Below are 21,080 nucleotides of genomic sequence, written 5' to 3' on the forward strand. Positions count from 1 at the left end.
GCGACTTGCTTTACTTTTCAATACTTGATACATTGGATATTGTAAATCTCCAAACCTAACAAAACAAGCTTCATTAAGAAGAGCTTCTGTCATTGTTACACTACGTAGGTAATGGGTGTTCCTAGAGGAAAGTGACTTCATTTTCACACCTTTGCTAACATAGGATCTCATAGAGGGCAGAGCCATACAAGTTTTTGTGCTTGTTCCATGCTTTTTAGATCAATGTCAGGAGACAAATCGTACTCTTGCTATTTTCTAGATTTGCCAGGTGATCTGCATGGTTTTGTCCAAACTTTTCCAGTGATTGAAGAACAAGCCATGCCTTCCTCTAAAAGCATTGTGCCGTTAGAGATCGAGCCTGGTACTAATTCTTTAAAGTAGGACCAAAATGAGTGCCACATGGTGCCTATTGCGCTAAAGCTTAGAGCTGCTATATTCGGACTCTTGATTTGTTAGCAGTAAGTGGCCATATCTGAGATAAACATTTTTATGTATTTTTGGGGAGATTTTTTTTATAGCGTCTTCTTTTTATTTTTTTGTTCCCAACAAAAAGTCATACAATTTTCTTCCCGTTAGAAAATGCTTTGGCACAAGGTGTTCCCAAGGTGAAATATCTCTTTACTTGAGAAATACTTTTAAAGACCACATGGGATAAAGAGAATCTACACAATTTTTAAGATCAGGAAGGTATATTATGTTGTCTCTTTCAAATGATTGTATATCTGAGAGTTAGAAAATACTGGATTGTACTTATAAGAGTACATTGATTTGCTTTTACATGTTTTGTCTCTTTAATCCAGCCTCTCCTGATTGCCATGTGAGACGCTGGACTAATGGTGGGGTGGGAGAGGGATCGTTACTAACGTGACCAATGTAGTGGAACCAATGACAGAAGCTATTCTTTAGAATTTCCAGGGTGGCAGCTCTGCGGCCAGATACAGCCAGGCAACCTGGGCAGAAACACACGCAATGCAAGATTAAGGTAAGGTCTTCTTTATTCCACGGGAATGCTTACAACCACAAGAAGCTTAAGCCTATGGTAACATTAATCTGCAAAGATTCTCCCATTAACTCTTAACAGTGCTTTCATTATTTGCTTCCCATTTTACATTTATTTTATTTTTTTCACCTTGTAAATAAATTGATAATTGTGAATGCTTAGAGTATCATTTATTATCCTTTTTATCATTGGATACGGAGCATACTGCTTTATCTTGAGTCTGTCTGGTGGTAGGAGGTGCTTACGCCTCCAAAAGTGCCTCCGCAAGACTCTCAAGAAGCAGCTCTTCACTTATTTCGCTGTATTTGTGTTTTTATTATTATTTTATTTTTTTACTTTATTTGTATCCGGTGTCTTAAAAGTAGACTGCTTCATCCTTCAGTGCCAAAATTTTACACAAGCAGGTACCCCAGTGTTTTTTTTTTTTTTTTCAAACAAGCAGCCTTATGCCCAGTCTCTCCGCCTTTCCAAGTGCTGCCTTTCCCTTATACAATTATGAGCTGAAAGTTGCCCCAACAGGGCTGATTGGGGGAAACCACAAGGACATGGACTCATCGGACTCATCCTGTAATAACAGGAAAGGCAGTCTGGGTAATGCGTAACCTCAGGTTCCTTCATATCTACCAATGGCATACTCGTGCAAAGCTTCTCATAATTTGTGCCAACCTCATGCCAACTGATTGATTGGCTCAGCTTGAAAGACTGTTGTACAAGGACTAGAAGAGACTTAAAAGATTCCAGCCATTCGATTGTATATCAACTCGATAAAATTCCTTTTTGTCAACTTATCGAATGATTATTGGATACAGCTCAAGAAAATGATGAATAGGATTTTTTTCCCCCCTGTTATGCCTCTTTCCAGAACGCTTTGGAATGGATTGGTAGAATGCTTGAGATATGTATATTACCCATTTGCTCTCTTGTTTTGTTTCTGATTTGTATGTGATTCTGTTATTAGAGAAGTACTTGTTGGAATCTGTTTGGTGAAATACAACCCCACTCCCTTAATAAAATTTTGTTTTTTTCCCCTAAGTTCATAGTTCTTTTATCTATGATAGTTAATTGTTCACTTGTTGGCATCATAGCTTTGAAATAGTGTAAATTAATGAATTTATTTAGCGATAAAGAAAATGACTTATAGGAAAGATCAATATAAAGGAGCCGGCTGGAATATGAACCATTCAGAGCTTTTGGTATAGTGGAAGACTTGGTTGCCTGGGTAAGCGTAAAGTGTCCAGAGTACACAATTCACTTGTCTTGTTTCAACTTGCTTGTGTTTTTTTTTTTTTTTCTATAATAATAAACTGCTGATATTTATTTTCAGGGATTTATTGCCAAAATGTCCTTCTCTTCCCCGTACAACTGTAGGTACAATTGTTCCTTTCTATCCAATGCGCACGTTGAAAACAAATTTGTTAAGTATTTGCATTAAGATTTTTTTGTTTTCCTTTTCTTTTCTTTTTTTTTTCTTTTCCTTTTTTATGCCTCTGTTTTCTGTTAAACTAGTTTTATATTGATATTGTACTGCCGATAAAGTAAGTTTTATGTTAAGTTAGAATGCATTGAGTCCTGTTACAAATCAGCCATTATTTCTCTGAAGGTAATGTGTAATTGCATTTTATCTTTATTTCTATATCTGCTATCCACTGTCTCCAAACGTTACACACTTGCCTCCAACAGTATTGCTTTCCTATTAGGTGTTGGGAGACCACTAGTTGTATTCTAACTTAGCATAAAGCTTGGTAAATTTGTCGTAAAAAGTGTACAAGACTCCTCATGCCTCTTTGCCTCTCTCCCCGTAGGCGTTTGTAGTGAAAAGCCTCTTGGAATATACCCAGCATAATGATACGGAGCTCTCATACAGCTTGTTGTTAGTGTTTGGGCTACTCATGACAGAGATTGTCAGATCTTGGTCCCTGGCACTCACATGGGCTTTAAATTATCGAACCGGTTCCCGTCTTCGAGGAGCGATACTTACCATGGCCTTCAAGAAGATTCTTAAGCTGAAGAACATAAAGGAAAAATCACTGGGAGAGGTGTGTCTAAGATCAAACCTGTTTTTATTCCTTGCTTGTATATCTTGCAAGTTATGTTGCTTAGGGTTCCATTTATTCACTAACCTGGGAAAGTTCTGCTTGTTTTCTTTGCTGGGGTCTATCGCTACACTGCTCGAAGAAAAATAGACACTTGAATTACGCATCGGATCTCATTGAATGCAAGATTCAAGTAAAAAATCTTTACTGATATAAATTGTGTAATTTATTATGAAGAAAATAAAGGTCAATGGAAGCCAAAATCATCAACCATTTGAGGGCTGGACTCTAATACGCCACTTGAAAATTAAAGTAGAAAAAAGAAATGACAGAGAATTTCATCCCAGCAACTCAAAATGGCCTCAGTAGTGTAAATGGCTACCAAGTGCCTGTATGCTTCTATTGGCAGGTGGTTTCTTGGGGCATCTCCTCATAGACCTGGATCAGAGCATCAGTGAGCTCCTAGAGAATCTGGCATTTCTTAGCATTATGAGAAGCGCTGACACATAATGTTCTAAAGGTTGTCAGTTGCATTTTGGTTCTGTGGAACGCGAGAGACAGTCGTTTCCATGATTGATTTAGTCATCCAGGAATTTCCTGCACACTTTGGCCAAGTGAGGTTGGGTAGTTACCTGAATCCGGAAGACCTCTGCACATTGCACCAATGTAAGATCTGTGCATGCACATAGTGAAAAGGAAAAAGAGATAAAGTTCAGCTCACCAATTTCAGCAGGAGTCCTGGTATATTAACATGCACAAGGGCGTAAGTCTTGATAGATTGTGAATAGAATTCACGCATGGAGGTGCCTTGACCAGAGGTGTTGTCCACAGGGAAAAACAGGAAGGAAGAAAGATCTCCAGCGTGTAGACTTGGATTAAAAGTCCAGTTTATTCAAACAATTCCATTAAAATTCATGGTGATACAGCAAATGGTAGAGTACCTGGTACAACCGACGTGTTTCGACCTGTTAAGGTCTTAATCATGGTATGATGTGTGGTCAGACCAGTGAGACATAAATAGAAAACTCTAAACACGTAACAGGTGCATCAATTAAAACCCCACATCCAACATAGTAGGTGCAGTAATTAAAAGTCCCACATTGGAACAACAACTAATTGAATACAGAAAACCACAAAAAAACGCAACAAATACATTATGGCACTGTATAGAATACAAGAAAAAAATGGAATTCTTATACCTAATTATAGCAAGCACAGGAAAAATATTAATTCAATCATATTGTAGAATTAAATCTTGTCGTTTGTTCAGACCCTGTGCGGTTCTGATTTTGCCATTTGAAAATCCAAAAGGATTCTCGATTTTAAGACCTTATGTTTAAAGTCCCCACCTCTACAAGGTTTAGAGACCTTTTCAATACCCATAACTTTAAGGGTATGTTTCCACGTGCCGGATTACATCCGGATTAGCTGCGGATTGAACGCTGCGTACAACAGCAACGTTCAACCCGCAGCGTCCAGATGTTACAGCATTTTATGAAATCCTGTCTCCACTATGCGTGCTAACACACATCCGGCGGCCCTGCGTTTCCGGATATTTGGTGCGTCTTTTTAGAACGCAGTATGTCTGTTTACCTTGCGGCGAAGCTCCGTCGCGGCAAGGTAAGTAACAGGGCCCTATGCATAGGGTGCGGAGATTCCTGATGTGTGCAATGAACACATCCGGAATCACCGTGTGTACAGAAGGGGCGGCGCATTGGGCGGAGCAGGTTTTCCACTCCTTTTAAAGCGCCGTCATTACAGACCGTGGACACGCACTCTGAGAGTCAGTGATTAGAAACCGCAGAGATGTTATGAGTATTGGCACTGGACACATCTGACAAATGTTTTCTGATTATTTTTTTAAGAGGTCCGATAGTACAGCCAACATATTGTAACCTGCAGACTGTACATTCTATTAGGTAAATTAAACCTTCCGTATTACAGTTCATATACATATTGATTGAATTAGAAACACCAGTCACGATACAAGTAATTTTTATGTACATAATTATGTTTTGCATGGATGGTGGCCTTAACAGGTCGAAATGCGTGAGTTGTACCAGGTAATAATAATAATATTTATATAGCGCCAACATATTCCTCATCGCTTTACAGTTTAAGTACTCTACCGTTTGCTGTATCTCCATGGATTTTAATGGAATTGTTTGAATAAACTTGGACTTTTAATCCAAGTCTACACGCTGGAGATCTTTCTTCCTCAATGTAAGATCTGTGGAACATAAGTGCCTGTCAATGGCATCAGTGCATGGTGGAGATCTTTCTTCCTCAATTTAAGATCCGTGGAACAGAAGTGCTTGTCAATGGCATCAATTCACGCTGGAGATCTTTCTTCCTTAATGTAAGATCTGTGGAACATAAGTGCCTGTCAATGGCATCAATGCTTTCCTCATCCAGGAGAAACCCAGGGCCCACTGCACCAGTGTAATGTGCAACAATAACTCTTGAGGATTTTGTCCCGGTACCGAACAGCAGTCAGGGTACTATCAACTATCTACAATCTGAATACAGAAGTTTCCCTGTCTGAGTCTCTCTTCTTTTCTCCCCTGATTGTAAGTAGAGAACATAGTTTTGCTGAGCAGTAGTTAACCCCTTCATGACCCAGCCTATTTTGACCTTAATGACCTGGCCATTTTTTGCAATTCTGACCAGTGTCCCTTTGAGGTAATAACTCAGGAACGCTTCAACGGATCCTAGTGATTCTGAGATTGTTTTTTCGTGACATATTGGGCTTCATGTTAGTGATAAATTTAGGTCGATAATTTTTGCGTTTATTTGTGAAAAAAAACGGAAATTTGGCAAAAATTTCGCAATTTTTAAAATTTTTAATTTTTTAATTTTTATTCTGTTAAACCAGAGAGTTATGTGACACAAAATAGTTAATAAATAACATTTCCCACATGTCTACTTTACATCAGCACAATTTTGGAAACACATTTTTTTTTGCTAGGAAGTTATAAGGGTTAAAATTTGACCAGCGATTTCTCATTTTTACAACTAAATTTACAAAACCATTTTTTTTAAGGGACCACCTCATTTGAAGTCAGTTTGAGGGGTCTGTATGGCTGAAAATACCCAAAAGTGACACCATTATTAAAACTGCACCCCTCAAGGTGCTCAAAACCACATTCAAGTAGTTTATTAACCCTTCAGGTGTTTCACAGCAGCAGAAGCAACATGGAAGAAAAAAATGAACATTTAACTTTTTAGTCACAAAAATGATATTTTAGCAGCAATTTTTTTATTTTCCCAAGGGTAAAAGGAGAAAGTGGACTGCGGAAGTTGTTGTCCAATTTGTCCTGAGTATGCTGATACCCCATATGTGGGGGGAAACCACTGTTTGGGTGCACGGCAAGGCTTGGAAGGGAAGGAGCGCCATTTGACTTTTTGAATGAAAAATTGGCTCCAATCTTTAGCTGACACCATGTCGCATTTGGAGAGCCCCTGTGCCCCTAAAGAGCTCCCCCACAATTTACCCCATTTTGGAAATTAGACCTCCCACGGAACTTATCTAGATGTGTGGTGAGCACTTTTTACCCCCAAGTGCTTCACAGAAGTTTATAAACACAGAGCCTTGAAAATAAAAAATCTTTTTTTTCCTCAAAAATGATTTTTTTAGTCCGCAATTTTTTATTTTCACAAGAGTAACAGGAGAAATTGGTCCCCAAAAGTTGTTGTCCAGTTTGTCCTGCGTAAGCTGATGGAATGCTCATGCTCATGTGTCATGTTGCGTTTGCAGAGCCCCTGATGTGCCTAAACAGTAGAAACCCCCACACAAGTGACCCCATTTTAGAAACTAGACCCCCCCACCCCAGGAACTTATCTAGATGTGTGGTGAGCACTTTTAACCCCCAAGTGCTTCACAGAAGTTTATAACGTAGAGCCGTGAAAATAAAAAATTTTTTTTTTTATTTTCGCAAGGGTAACAGGAGAAATTTGACCGCCAAAGTTGTTGTCCAGTTTGTCCTGAGTACGCTGATACCCCATATTTGGGGGTAAACCACTGTTTGGGCACACGTCGGGGCTCGGAAGGGAAGTAGTGACTTTTTGAAATGCAGACTTTGATGGAATGGTCTGCGGGCGTCACATTGGGTTTGCAAAGCCCCTGATGTGCCTAAACAGTAGAAACCCCCCACAAGTGACCCCATCACTTATCTAGAACTTATCTAGATGTGTGGTGAACACTTTTGAACCCCCAAGTGCTTTACAGAAGTTTATAGCCTAGAGCCGTGAAAATAAAAGAAATGATTTTATTTTCACGGCTCTGCGTAACAAACTTCTGTGAAGAACTTGGGGGTTCAAAGTGCTCAGCACACATCTAGATAAGTTCCTTTGGTGGTCTAGTTTCCAAAATGGGGCCACTTGTGGGGGGTTTCTACTGTTTAGGCACATCACGAGCTCTGCAAACACAACATGATGCCCGCAGACCATTCCATCAAAGTCTGCATTTCGAAAAGTCACTACTTCCCTTCCGAGCCCCGACGTGTGCCCAAACAGTGGTTTACCCCCACATATGGGGTATCAGCGTACTCAGGACAAACTGGACAACAACTTTTGGGGTCCAATTTCTCCTGTTACTCTTATGAAAATAAAAAATCATTTTTGAGGAAAAAAAAATATTTTTTCCCACAAAAATGTTTTTTAGCCCTCAGTTTTTTATTTCTCCTTCGCCTCATTGGGGGACGCAGACCGTGGTGTATGCTGCTGCCACTAGGAGGCTGACACTAAGTGATACAAAAAAGCTAGCTCCTCCCCTGCAGTATACACCCTCCTGCTGGCTCTCAGTTAACCAGTTCTTGCTTAGTGTCCGTAGGAGGCACACGGACTGGTCTGCCATTCAGACCCCAAAACTCTTTTTACCTTTACAACGGACGAATGGGGCGACGGATTCTTTCAGTGTTCCCATCTCCCCGAACCAACAACAGGCGAGCACGGGAGTTTTACCTCTCCGTATCCTCTCCTGCGAAGTGGGAAGCCACTGCCTGAGCTGATTCTAGGGGCGACTGGCCCCTTCAAGGGCACCGATCTCCCCCCTCCCTTATCAGACGAGCACTTGAGTGTCACCTCCAGTATCCTCTTCTGCAGCCAGGCCTATTGCCGGACCTTCAGCCCTGCCCACCAGGTTTTACCCTCGGCTGTTCAGAGGCACTTTCCAGGGTGGCGTCCGAGCAACCCCCACTGCACCACCACTATTAAAAGCGAATGGTACAAGGAGGCGGACGGTTCCTCTCCACCTCCAAATGGACGATGGATTGATTAAGGACTTTTCTTTATCCCTGCACCGTCCAAACAGCAGCAACAGCACAGGATCTCTTTCTACTTTCTGACCTGCTGAACAAAGCTGCATACTGGGGTAACTGCCGGGGCTCGAGCGGAGGAGGGCTCTGCGCAACCGGCGGCTTTTTTCCTCATTTTCCCTCGTTCGGCGCCGGCTGGCTTCAATATTTAGCCCTCGGCTTCGGGTTTGTGTAGGCCGCAACCTGGAACTCCGTCTCCTGCTAGGCCGCGCTTCAGTCTCCGCCTCCCTATTAAGGTGCCTCTCATTCAGGACGAGAACTCTATTCTCGGCGGCCATCTTCTTCCTCCTGCTATTTCCGGACACAAGCTCATCCGGAAGTGGCTGCTGCACGCACCGGCGGTATTCAGCACTGAAGACAGCGCTATTCCAGAAGGGGAACTCAGAATCCGGGTAAGGAGACAGCAATCCCTCCCTCCGCACCCCTTCCCCAAACGCATCGGCAGCATAAAGGGACTAGTGTTCCTTGTTTGTTTAATGCTTGCGACCTACAATCTCTGGTCTTAAAGGCGCATGACCAACAAATGACTGGCAATAAGGCACTCGTCCAGCATTTCCTGGTCATAAGGGTACATGACCGCATTCCCTGGTCTTAAAGGCGCATGTCCAATAGTCGTTGGGCTTATAGGTACATGTCCAGTTTTTCCCTTGGCCTTAAAGACACATGACCAGCATTCCCTGGTCTTAAAGGTTCCCTAGTTTAGAGACTCATGACCAGTTTTCTCTGCTCTCAAAGTCATGACCAGCCAGAAGCCAGCCGCCTTTAACAGAGTACTTAGCTCAAATGAGCACAGGAGCCCTCTGCCGCCGCCGATCCCAGCTCTTCCCAGAGTACCTAGTTCCCCCCAAGGGGCTTCGCATCTGGCGTAATCCATGGCTTCTCTGACAAGAGATGGAGCCCTCTGGTTTGAAGTGCTCGCAAGACCAATATACATAGATCCTCCCCTACATGGGAGCTTTAGGCTAGCAGGGGCCACATGTATTCTAGAAACGGAACAAGACTCTGCATATGAATCAGACATCGCCTTGGATCTGGACTTGCCAGAGCCTCAGAACAGGATCGATTCGCCCATTTTAGGCCACAATCTCTGTGAATTGACAAGGTCTTCCTCTAGATCAGGGGTCCCCAACTCCAGTCCTCAAGGCCCACCAACAGGTCATGTTTTCAGGATTTCCTTTGCATTGCACAGGTGATGCAATTATTACCTGGGCAAGACTAAGGAAATCCTGAAAACATGACATGTTGGTGGGCCTTGAGGATTGGAGTTGGGGACCCCTGCTCTAGATCACACAATGAATAATCGCAAATGGACTTGGTCTAGAAACAGACTCTTCTTCAAGCGTCATGAGATGCCATGCCTGGTTTAACTGTTTAAGGGCGACGGGTCCTTCAAAGGACACCGATCTCCTTACACCAGCATCAAATGAGCACATGGAGTGTTGTCTCCACGTATACTCTGGGCGACGGGTCCTTCAAAGGACACCAATCTCCTAACACCAGCATCAAATGAGCACATGGAGTATCGCCTCCACGTATACTCGCGGCGACTGGTCCTTCAAAGGATTCCGATCTACTCACACCATCATCAAATGAGCACATGGAGCGTCGCCTCCACGTATACTCTGGGCGACGGGTCCTTCAAAGGACACCGATCTCCTCACACTATCATCAAAAGAGCACGTGGAGTAGTTGCCTCATGTATACTCTGGGCGACGGGTCCTTCAAAGGACACCGATCTCCTCACGTCATCATCAAATGAGCACATGGAGTGTCCCCTCTACGTATATTCTGCTACCTGATGTCAACCCGGCCCTCCAGGGGACTTGATCCCTGTAAATGTACAGATGCCTTTTGATGATCAAGCAGTTCTCCTCTGCATTGCCACTATTTAGCGGATGATGCGAGGAGGCGGACGATTCCTCTCCACCTCCCTGTTAAGAGGTTGGTTGATTGAGAGTTCATCCTTTTATCTCTGCACGTTCAAAGACGGCAGCAACTCAAGAGATGGGTTCTTTTCCTCACCTGGCGGATGCAACCGCGCCCTTCGCTACCTGGCACCTACCAGTATTCCTGCCCGATGGATCCTCTTTTTTAAAAATACCATGGACTGTCAGACAATGACTCGTTCCGTCTTGAGGCATCGAGTTCAGCGCTTTACCCTTCCTTAGCCCACACGGGTTACCAGACCAATGGTCTACTGGTCGGACACCTTAGCTACTTTCATTTATAGAAAGATTGGAGTAGTATCCTCAACACATAGAAGTGTCCTATGTAAAATATGCTATACACCTCACCGTAGGGTGCTTGGTCTATGAAGTTTTTTGTTACTGATGGTTCCACTGTTGGTCTATATTTGTTTGTTTCAGATCAATTATCTCTCCTCCGGAGACAGTACAGCGGGCCATTCAAATCTCTTGAGCGGGAGGCTTTCTGGTGCACGCCTCTTTGGCTACGCTCACATTTGCGTTGTTGGGTGCAGCGTCGTCGACGCATACCGACGCATGCATCATGCACCCCTATCTTTAACATGGGGGGCACATGAACATGCGCCGGTATGCGTTGTACTGTGTTTTACGACGCATGCGTCATATAGACGCACAAGACAGGGCGCAGAGGACGCTACTTGTAGCGTTTTCCCTGCGCTGAAATTCCTGATCTGTAGGATCTTATGACAACGCATGCGTCGCAAAACGCTGCGTTGTGTACATGCGTTGTTGGTTGCATCGCCGACGCTGCGCCCAACAACGCAAATGTGAACGTAGCCTTAGAATGCGGCTAGTTGCGCGGCGCTGTCTGCAGCAAATCCCATTTCATTCAGCTTTATGGATCAGAGAACGGAAGCATACTCTGCGTTCAAAAAAAAAAAAAACCTCTGTTATCACTCCCTTACAGAGTGGTCGCTTATTCAGTGAGTATTTGGGAGTCTTCCCCACGTGGGCACAAAGGATAGCAGGGTCCTATAGATCCAACCAACAGTGGAAGGGTTGTCCAGGACAGTCTAGATCTGAGGGATCTTGGTTCCAAAAAGAGGACCGAAAGGTAAGACCGATCCTGGAACTCTAACTTCTAACAAGCTTCAAAAAGGTCATCCTCCTTGCGATGGAGTTCCCCCACTCGGCCATCACTTCAATAGGAAAAGCTGGTTTTTTTTTCTGGCATCCATCGACATTCGGGATGCTTACCTTCACAAGACACAACCTTGCCCTTCGGCTTTGCTTCTGCTCCCAAAGTGTTCGCCATTATCATGGCGGCTGTCATGCCCCTCTGGCACTCTGGGTGCGTGGCCGTCCTCTCCTATCTGGTCGACTTCCAGCCGTCCTTCCAGGATTACGCTGAACCCGTCTATATACATATGTACCTTACGATACCCTTCCTCACCTGGGCTAGCGGATAGACTCAGACAGGTCTTCCTTGTTTCCAGCCCAGCAGATATCCTTTTTAAGGATGATCCTGGACACCTCCAGAGGGTTGGAATCCTCCCTTGAAACAAGGCCGTGGTCCTTCAAAAGGGAGCCCCCGCACTTGGTCACTCATCCCCTCATTCCGGGCCGGAATGGCCATCAGGCAATTCTGGCAAATGCCAAAACGGCTTGTCTGGTTGTGGGCTATCTCTTCTGCTACGTCGTTAAAAGAAGCGGGTCATCATGACGGGGCTGAATTTCAGCCCCGGTCCGTACCTGGCCTCATTCCATCCGATTTGCTATGAGTATCCTTGGGTAGAATAATGACAATGGAGGCAGTTCCCTTCGCTCAGCTTGTTTTTTTCTACAAGTCAAACAGGTTTCCAAAGGGTAATCTTTGAGCGTCTTTCTCATCCGGTGGAGATCCCTTCTTCTGGTTTAATGGTTGCTAGTAACTACGGAGCGTCCCAGCTCGAGGCCTCTGGTTATTTCGGGAATTCAGTCTCCCAATCAGTTTTTTTCTGGCGATCCCAACGGTACCTCTGCGCCTACAGCAGGCCCAATGCTCTCTGGCAGGTCTCCCCATCCAAATTCAGTTGGATATTATCACGGCTGTGCAATGCATCTATCATCTAGCAGGTACCCGCGGTCAGACACCTTGACCTACGTACCTCACCCTCTGATGGGCCGAAAAATATCATCCGGTGATCTCGGCAGTACTCATTGCAGGAGTACAACTCTGGGCGGCAGCTTCTCAGCCGCCAGGGTCTCGCCTCAAGTGAGTGGGAAATTCATCCGGAAGTCTACCAACATATCTGCCTTCACTGGAGCACTCCAGATGTAGATCGGATGGCGTCCAGCCTGAACGCCAATGTACTAGAGTTCATGATTTGGCTTCGAGACCCAATAGCCATCGTAGTACATGCTCTGGTTCTTCTGTGATACCAGCTCCTTCTCGCCTTTTCCACTAGTTCCGAGGGTCTTTAGGAAACAGGAAGACCCCAGTGATCTGGACATCCGCGTTGTCCAGATAAATTCAGACGATTCTTCGGAGCTGGCCGCTTTGTTCCTTCAGATCTTTTTCCTTATTTCTATCAAGGCAAGGTTGTCCTCAGCCCGTCCCCATCCCTTGTTTCCATGGGGGTATCGTACTTCCACTGTCACGAGGGCATCCTTCTTCTCTTTCAGCTCCAGTCCATAAAACGGAATGGGTGCCCCATTCCCTGGACAATGTGAGAGCCCTGAGTAAGTACGTGTTGAGGACGGCGTGTCTTCGGCCATGTTAGTCTGGTGGATTCTTTACACATCCAGAAGTCCTTCCGTGTTAGACGTCAGCCTATTTTTACTCCACTCGATCGATCGAGATTCCTTAGGTTCTAGACACCAGGCGTCAGCAAAGCGCGTCTGTCAACTTTGTGGGTTCATCCAGCCCGCATGCACCCTTGAAGCACCATAATTCCCAGACCTCCGCAGATGTGAGTCTGGGTAGGCGGACTCTGCAGGCCGCAGTGGCGCACTTGTAAGTAGCGTTACACAGGGTCTGATCTGATGTTGTTCCCGCCCAGGGACTGCTTTGGGACGTCCCACGGTCTGTGTCCTCCAATGAGGCGAAGGAGAAATAGAGATTTTTGTGTACTCACCGTAAAATCCTTGTCTCTGAGCCATTCATTGGGGGACACCGCTCCCGCCCTTTTATTAGTTTGTGCTATATATATATATATATATATATATATATATATATATATATATATATATATAATGTGTATGTGTGTATATATATATATATATATATATATATATATATATATATATATATATATATATATATATATATATATATATATATATATATATACACACACACACACACTAGATGGTGGCATCGGTATTCTAGAATATGTATGTATATAGCAGCCACATCGTATATAGCACAGGCCACGTAGTATATAGGAGCCATGTAGTATATAGCAGACAAATACTACGTGGCCTATGCTATATACTATCTGGCTGCTATATACAGGTCCTTCTCAAAAAATTAGCATATAGTGTTAAATTTCATTATTTACCATAATGTAATGATTACAATTAAAGTTTCATATATTATAGATTCATTATCCACCAACTGAAATTTGTCAGGTCTTTTATTGTTTTAATACTGATGATTTTGGCATACAACTCCTGGTAACCCAAAAAACCTGTCTCAATAAATTAGCATATTTCACCCATCCAATCAAATAAAAGTGTTTTTTAATAACAAACAAAAAAGAACAACAAATAATAATGTTCAGTTATGCACTCAATACTTGGTCGGGAATCCTTTGGCAGAAATGACTGCTTCAATGCGGCGTGGCATGGAGGCAATCAGCCTGTGACACTGCTGAGATGTTATGGAGGCCCAGGATGCTTCAATAGCGGCCTTAAGCTCATCCAGAGTGTTGGGTCTTGCGTCTCTCAACTTTCTCTTCACAATATCCCACAGATTCTCTATGGGGTTCAGGTCAGGAGAGTTGGCAGGCCAATTGAGCACAGTAATACCATGGTCAGTAAACCATTTACCAGTGGTTTTGGCACTGTGAGCAGGTGCCAGGTCGTGCTGAAAAATGAAATCTTCATCTCCATAAAGCATTTCAGCCGATGGAAGCATGAAGTGCTCCAAAATCTCCTGATAGCTAGCTGCATTGACCCTGCCCTTGATGAAACACAGTGGACCAACACCAGCAGCTGACATGGCACCCCACACCATCACTGACTGTGGGTACTTGACACTGGACTTCAGGCATTTTGGCATTTCCTTCTCCCCAGTCTTCCTCCAGACTCTGGCACCTTGATTTCCGAATGACATGCAAAATTTGCTTTCATCAGAAAAAAGTACTTGGGACCACTTAGCAGGTCAGGCGCCTCTGCCGCTGTTTATGGTTCAAAAGTGGCTTTACCTGGGGAATGCGGCACCTGTAGCCCATTTCCTGCACACGCCTGTGCACGGTGGCTCTGGATGTTTCCACACCAGACTCAGTCCACTGCTTCCTCAGGTTCCCCAAGGTCTGGAATCGGTCCTTCTCCACAATCTTCCTCAGGGTCCGGTCTCCTCTTCTCGTTGTACAGCGTTTTCTGCCACATTGTTTCCTTCCAACAGACTTACCATTGAGGTGCCTTGATACAGCACTCTGGGAACAGCCTATTTGTTGAGAAATTTCTTTCTGGGTCTTACCCTCTTGCTTGAGGGTGTCAATGATGGCCTTCTTGACATCTGTCAGGTCGCTAGTCTTAGGGTACCTTCACACATAACGATATTGTTAACGATATCGTTGCTATTTGTGACGTAGCAACGATATCGTTAATGAAATCGTTATGTGTGACAGCGACCAACGATCAGGCCCCTGCTGGGAGATCGTTGGTCGCTGAATAAAGTCCAGAACTTTATTTCGTCGCTGGACTCCCTGGAGACATCGCTGGATCGGCGTGTGTGACACCGATCCAGCGATGTCTTCACTGGTAACCAGGGTAAACATCGGGTAACTAAGCGCAGGGCCGCGCTTAGTAACCTGATGTTTACCCTGGTTACCATGCTAAAAGTAAAAAAAAACAAACACTAGATACTTACCTAACGCTGTCTGTCCTCCAGCGCTGCGCTCTGCACTCCTCCTGTACTGGCTGTGAGCCGGAAAGCAGAGCGGTGACGTCACCGCTCTGCTTTCCGGCTCCCAGACAGTACAGGAGGAGAGCAGAGAAGCAGAGCGCAGCGCTGGAGGACAGACAGCGGTAGGTAAGTATCTAGTGTTTGTTTTTTTTTACTTTTAGGATGGTAACCAGGGTAAACATCGGGTTACTAAGCGCGGCCCTGCGCTTAGTTACCCGATGTTTACCCTGGTTACCGGCATCGTTGGTCGCTGGAGAGCGGTCTGTGTGACAGCTCTCCAGCGACCAAACAGCGACGCTGCAGCGATCCGGATCGTTGTCGGTATCGCTGCAGCGTCGCTAAATGTGAAGGGGCCTTTACCCATGATGGGGGTTTTGAGTAATGAACCAGGCAGGGAGTTTATAAAAGCCTCAGGTATCTTTTGCATGTGTTTAGAGTTAATTAGTTGATTCAGAAGATTAGGGTAATAGGTCGTTTAGAGAACCTTTTCTTGATATGCTAATTTATTGAGACAGGTTTTTTGGGTTATCAGGAGTTTTATGCCAAAATCATCAGTATTAAAACAATAAAAGACCTGACAAATTTCAGTTGGTGGATAATGAATCTATAATATATGAAAGTTTAATTGTAATCATTACATTATGGTAAATAATGAAATTTAACACTATATGCTAATTTTTTGAGAAGGACCTGTACATACGTATTGTAGAATACCCGATGCGTTAATACAGGCCACGTAATACATAACAGTGGCCACGCAGTATATAACACAGCCACGTACTACATAACACAGCCCACGCAGTATATAGCAGCCACGCAGTATATAACACAGGCGACGTAGTATAAAACACTGGCCACGTAATATATAGCACAGCCCACGCAGTATATAGCAGCCACGTAGTATATATAACACTGCCCGCGCATTATATAGCTGCCACGTAGTATATAATACTGCCCACGCAGTATATAACAGTGGCCACGTAATATATAGCACAGCCCATGCAATATAGAACACAGCCCACATAGTATATAACACTGCCTATGTAGTATATAGCAGCCACGCGGTATCTAACACAGCCCACGTAGTATACAGCAGTGTGGGCACCATATCCCTGTTAAAAAAATAATTAAAATAAAAAATAGTTATATACTCACCCCCTGGGATCCACCGAAGCTCTGGCGATACGCGCGCGGCTGCCGCCATCTTCCGTTCCCAGGATACATTAGGGAAACTACCCAGATGACTTAGCGGTCTCGCGAGACCACTAAGTCTTCTGGGTAATTTCGCAATGCATCGCCGGGAACGGAAGATGGCGGCAAGCGCATCGTCGGACGACGGAGGGTGAGAATAGCAGGTTTTTTGTTTTTTTATTATTTTTAACATTAGCTCTTTTTACTATTGATGCCGCATGGGCACACACAGGGTTAATAGCAGCGGTTACGGAATGCGTTACCTGCGGCATAACGCGGTCCGTTACTGCCGGAATTAACCCTGTGTGAGCGGTGACTGGAGGGGAGTATGTGGGCGCCAGGCACTGACTGCGGGGAGTAAGGAGCTGCCATTTTCTTCCGGACTGTGCCCGTCGCTGATTGGTCGTGGCTGTTTTGCCGCGACCAATCAGCGACTTGGATTTCCGTGACAGACAGCGGCCGCGACCAATGAATATCCATGACAGACAGACAGACAGAAAGACAGACAGACAGACAGACGGAAGTGACCCTTAGACAATTATGTAGTAGATTTTTACATGCTATACTCCCATATATAATTTGATATAATATACTCTCATATGTTATTATTGATCTCCTACGGCTTTTGCACCGAACTGGTTAGCTGAGAGCCAGCAGGAGGGTGTATACTGCAGGGGAGGAGCTAGCTTTCTTTGTATCACTTAGTGTCAGCCTCCTAGTGGCAACAGCATACACCACGGTCTGTGTCCCCCAATAAATGACTCGGAAAAAAGGATTTTACGGTGAGTACACAAAAATCCCTATTTTCCCAAGGGTAACAGGAGAAATTAGACCCCCAAAATTGTTGTGCAATTTTTGCTGAGTACGCTGATACCCCATATGTTTGGGTAAACCACTGTTTGGGCACACGTCGGGGATCGGAAGGGAGGGAGCACCATTTTACTTTTTGAATGCAAGATTGGCTGGTATCAATGGTGGCGCCATGTCGTTTGGGACCCCCTGACGTGCCTAAACAGTGGAAACCCCTCAATTCTAACTCAAACACTAACCCCAACACACCCCTAACCCTAATCTCAACCATAACCCTAACCCCAACACACCGCTAACCCTAATCTTATCCCTAATTCCAACCCTAAGGCTATGTGCCCACGTTGCGGATTCGTGTGCTTATTTTTCGGCACCGTTTTTTTAAAAATCCACAGGTAAAACGCACTGCGTTTTACCTGTGGATTTACCGCGGATTTCCTGCGTTTTTTGTGTGGATCTCACCTGCGGTTTTACACCTGCGGATTCCTATTGAGGAACAGGTGTAAAACTCTGCGGAATCTGCACAAAGAATTGACAATCTATGGAAAATACAACGCTGTGTTTCCGCGCGGTATTTTCCGCACCATGGGACAGCGGATTTGGTGTAACATAGGTTTACATGGTACTGTACACCGCATGGAAAACTGCTGCGAATCCGCATCTAAATCCACACCGTGTGCACATACCCTAATTCCAACCCTAACCCTAGTTCTAACCCTAGTTCTAACCCTAGCTCTAACCCTAATTTTAACCCTAATTCTAACAGTAGTTCTAACCCTAATTCTAACCCTAGTTCTAACCCTAATGGAAAAATAAATATATTTTCTTTTTTATGATGTTCCCTAACTATGGGGGTGATAAAGGGGGGGAACTATTTATTATTATTATTATTTATTATTATAGCGCCATTTATTCCATGGCGCTTTACATGTCACGAGGGGTATACATAATAAAAACAGGTACAATAATCTTGAACAATACAAGTCACGACTGGTCCAGGAGGAGAGAGGACCCAGCCCGCGATTTACTATTTTTTTTATTTTGATCACTGTGGTAGAACCTATCGCAGTGATCAAAATTAATGAATCGGCCGGCCGGCAGATTCGGCGGGCGCACTGCGCATGCGCCCACCATTTTGGAAGATGGCAGCACCCATCCTGGATGCCGGACGGACATCTGGAAGGACCCCGGGACTCCGGAGGTACGGAGGGTTGGGATCGGACAGTGGGGAGGGTGCCGGACAGGACGGAGGGGTAGGAAACACTGACAGCGGCTGCAGATCGCCGCTGTCAGTCGTGGGGGGTGGGGGTGGGGGTCAGATCGGGGTCTCCAGCCATGGCCGATGATATTGCAGCATCGGCCATGGCTGGATTGTAATATTTCACCAAGTTTCATTGGTGAAATGTTACAAATTGCTCTGATTGGCTGTTTCACTTTCAACAGCCAATCAGAGCGATCGTAGCCACGTGGGGGCAAAGCCACCCCCCTGGGCGGAAGTACCACTCCCCCTGTCCCTGCAGATCGGGTGAAATTGAAGTTAACCCTTTCACCCGATCTGCAGGGACACGATCCTTCCATGACGCCACATAGGCGTCACAGGTCGGATTGGCACCGACTTTCATGACGCCTTCGTGGCGTCACAGGTCGAGAAGGGGTTAAAAGCATATTCTAAGGGAGCTTAATGTAGCCGGTTAATCAGTAAAATAAGGAATTAAGAAGGTATGTTACAAAAATTCATAACCTTCCAAACAATGATAAATAAGAAATTTTTTTTTTTTTTTTACTCTTTAATCGACTTGGGGTTATGTAGGGATTCTTTAAGAGTAAGGCTGCCATCACACCAGCAGTATTTGGTCAGTATTTTACATCAGTATTTGGAAGCCAAAACCAGGTGTGGGTGATAAATGCAGAAGTGGTGCATATGTTTCTATTATACTTTTCCTCTAATTGTTGCACTCCTGGTTTTGGCTTACAAATACTGATGTAAAATACTGACCAAATACTGCTAGTGTGACGGCAGTCTATATGTCGATTCAGGTGTTTTTGAAGCAGTATGTCTGTGTCTGCCTCTCACTAGTTCCCCTCTAGATGGTTAGCATTGTGGGGACTCCCTCTTTAACCCCATCAGCACCCTGAGGTTTTGATTGTACGATACTCAGGGGCGGATATACCATTGGTGCAACCTGTGCGGCTGCACAGGGGCCCAAGAGGTAAGGGGGCCCATTTCTCGCTCCAAAGCAAGTGCAATTTTGCATTTTTAGGAGTTCTCAGGCTGCAAAGGGCCCATATATTGTTCTAGCACAGGGGCCCTTTTCTGACTGTGTCCGCCAGTGCCATGGCAATTCATGGTCTAGTAATGGCACTAGGTTTTGCCAGATATAGCGGCCTGTTAAGATATTAGCAACATTTAGTTGGTAAAAATACATTTTTTCATTCCTTTCATGTCACTTTGCAATAATTCCTGAAATTCAACTGAAGTGTTAATAAACTACCTGACAGAGGTTTTGAGTATGTTGAGGGGTGGTGTTATTAAAATAGTATCACTCTTGGGCCTTTTCCAATACATAGGTCCCCCCAAAATCACTCCAAAGCTGAATAGGTCCCTGATAAAAAAAAAAAAAAAATTGGTAAATTACCTTGAAAAAAAGGAAAAATTGAGGCTAAATTTTTAAAATTTCTAAAATTCAAGTTTGTGTTATTTCATAAATAAACTAAAAATATCGTACTAATACTCGTACTCCACTTACCTCTCAACTCTCCAGCCTCACTGTCGCCCATCCGGTCCTTGTTGCATCATCCTATAATTTCATGGCCCGGATGAGAGCTTCTACTGATAAAGATAGGAGGAGGGTGGAGCTCTATCTCTAGCTCCTCCTTCCTCTCGTTTGCATAGAATTGTATCAGTTTCAGCCGCCGTCTCCTATGTCAGTAATGGAAAAGTCTGTCTTCACTGATATATTAAAAGGTGTTTATTTTCACGTGTACTATTGGTGTATTACATAAAAATTAAAATGGCGGTTGCTCTTTAAATGTATTAAGATTTTGAATATACCGTATATTTGTAGATTTTATTTTATCTATGTTTTGCACTATAAACAGTGGGGTAGCAACTATCCTAAAGGGGTATTCCCATTTTCAAGCTCCTATCCCAATATGTAGTAGGTGTAATAGAAATAATAATAGCAAATGCCTCCAATTAGACATGTTATATAGTTCTTCTGATTCTCTATGCCTCTTTCCCCATTTGCAGGGCATTGCAGGACCTTAGGTATCCATAGTTCGACATTTAGCCACTAGCTAACTATCACTATCTCAGTGATGAAGAGACCTGAGTAATCTTAAAAGCTTGCAGTTTGTTACCACCTTTTCAGTTAGCCATTAAAAGGTATCGACCACTGAGGAGTATTTTTCTATCTACTGGCTAACACGGTGCAAACATACCGTATATACTCGAGTATAAGCTGAGATTTTCAGCCCATTTTTTTGAGCTGAAAGTCCACCTCTCGGCTTATACTCGAGTCATACCCAGGGGTCGGCGGGGAGGGGGAGCGGAGGCTAATTATATTCACTTACTCCTGGTGCGGTTCCTGCACGTCTTTTCCCCCGGCGCTGACAGCTTCTTCCTGTACTGAGCGGTTACATGGTACCGCTCATTACAGTAATGAATATGCGGCTCCACCTCCGATAGAGGTGGAG

The 21,080-nt window shown here is 44.2% G+C and overlaps 1 protein-coding gene across 2 annotated transcripts in view; it reads left to right on the forward strand.

Annotated features, from left to right (window-relative positions):
• ABCC5 (ATP binding cassette subfamily C member 5) overlaps positions 1-21,080 on the forward strand; it is a 139,483-nt gene that overhangs the window by 42,219 nt on the left and 76,184 nt on the right. For both annotated transcript variants that reach the window (XM_069726983.1, XM_069726984.1), the window contains exon 6: positions 2,803-3,036. In XM_069726983.1, coding sequence (XP_069583084.1) covers positions 2,803-3,036 — 234 coding nt within the window. The remainder of the gene's footprint in view (positions 1-2,802; positions 3,037-21,080) is intronic.

The sequence above is a fragment of the Ranitomeya imitator genome, chromosome 5 (assembly GCF_032444005.1).
Source record: "Ranitomeya imitator isolate aRanImi1 chromosome 5, aRanImi1.pri, whole genome shotgun sequence".
Lineage (NCBI taxonomy): Eukaryota > Metazoa > Chordata > Amphibia > Anura > Dendrobatidae > Ranitomeya > Ranitomeya imitator.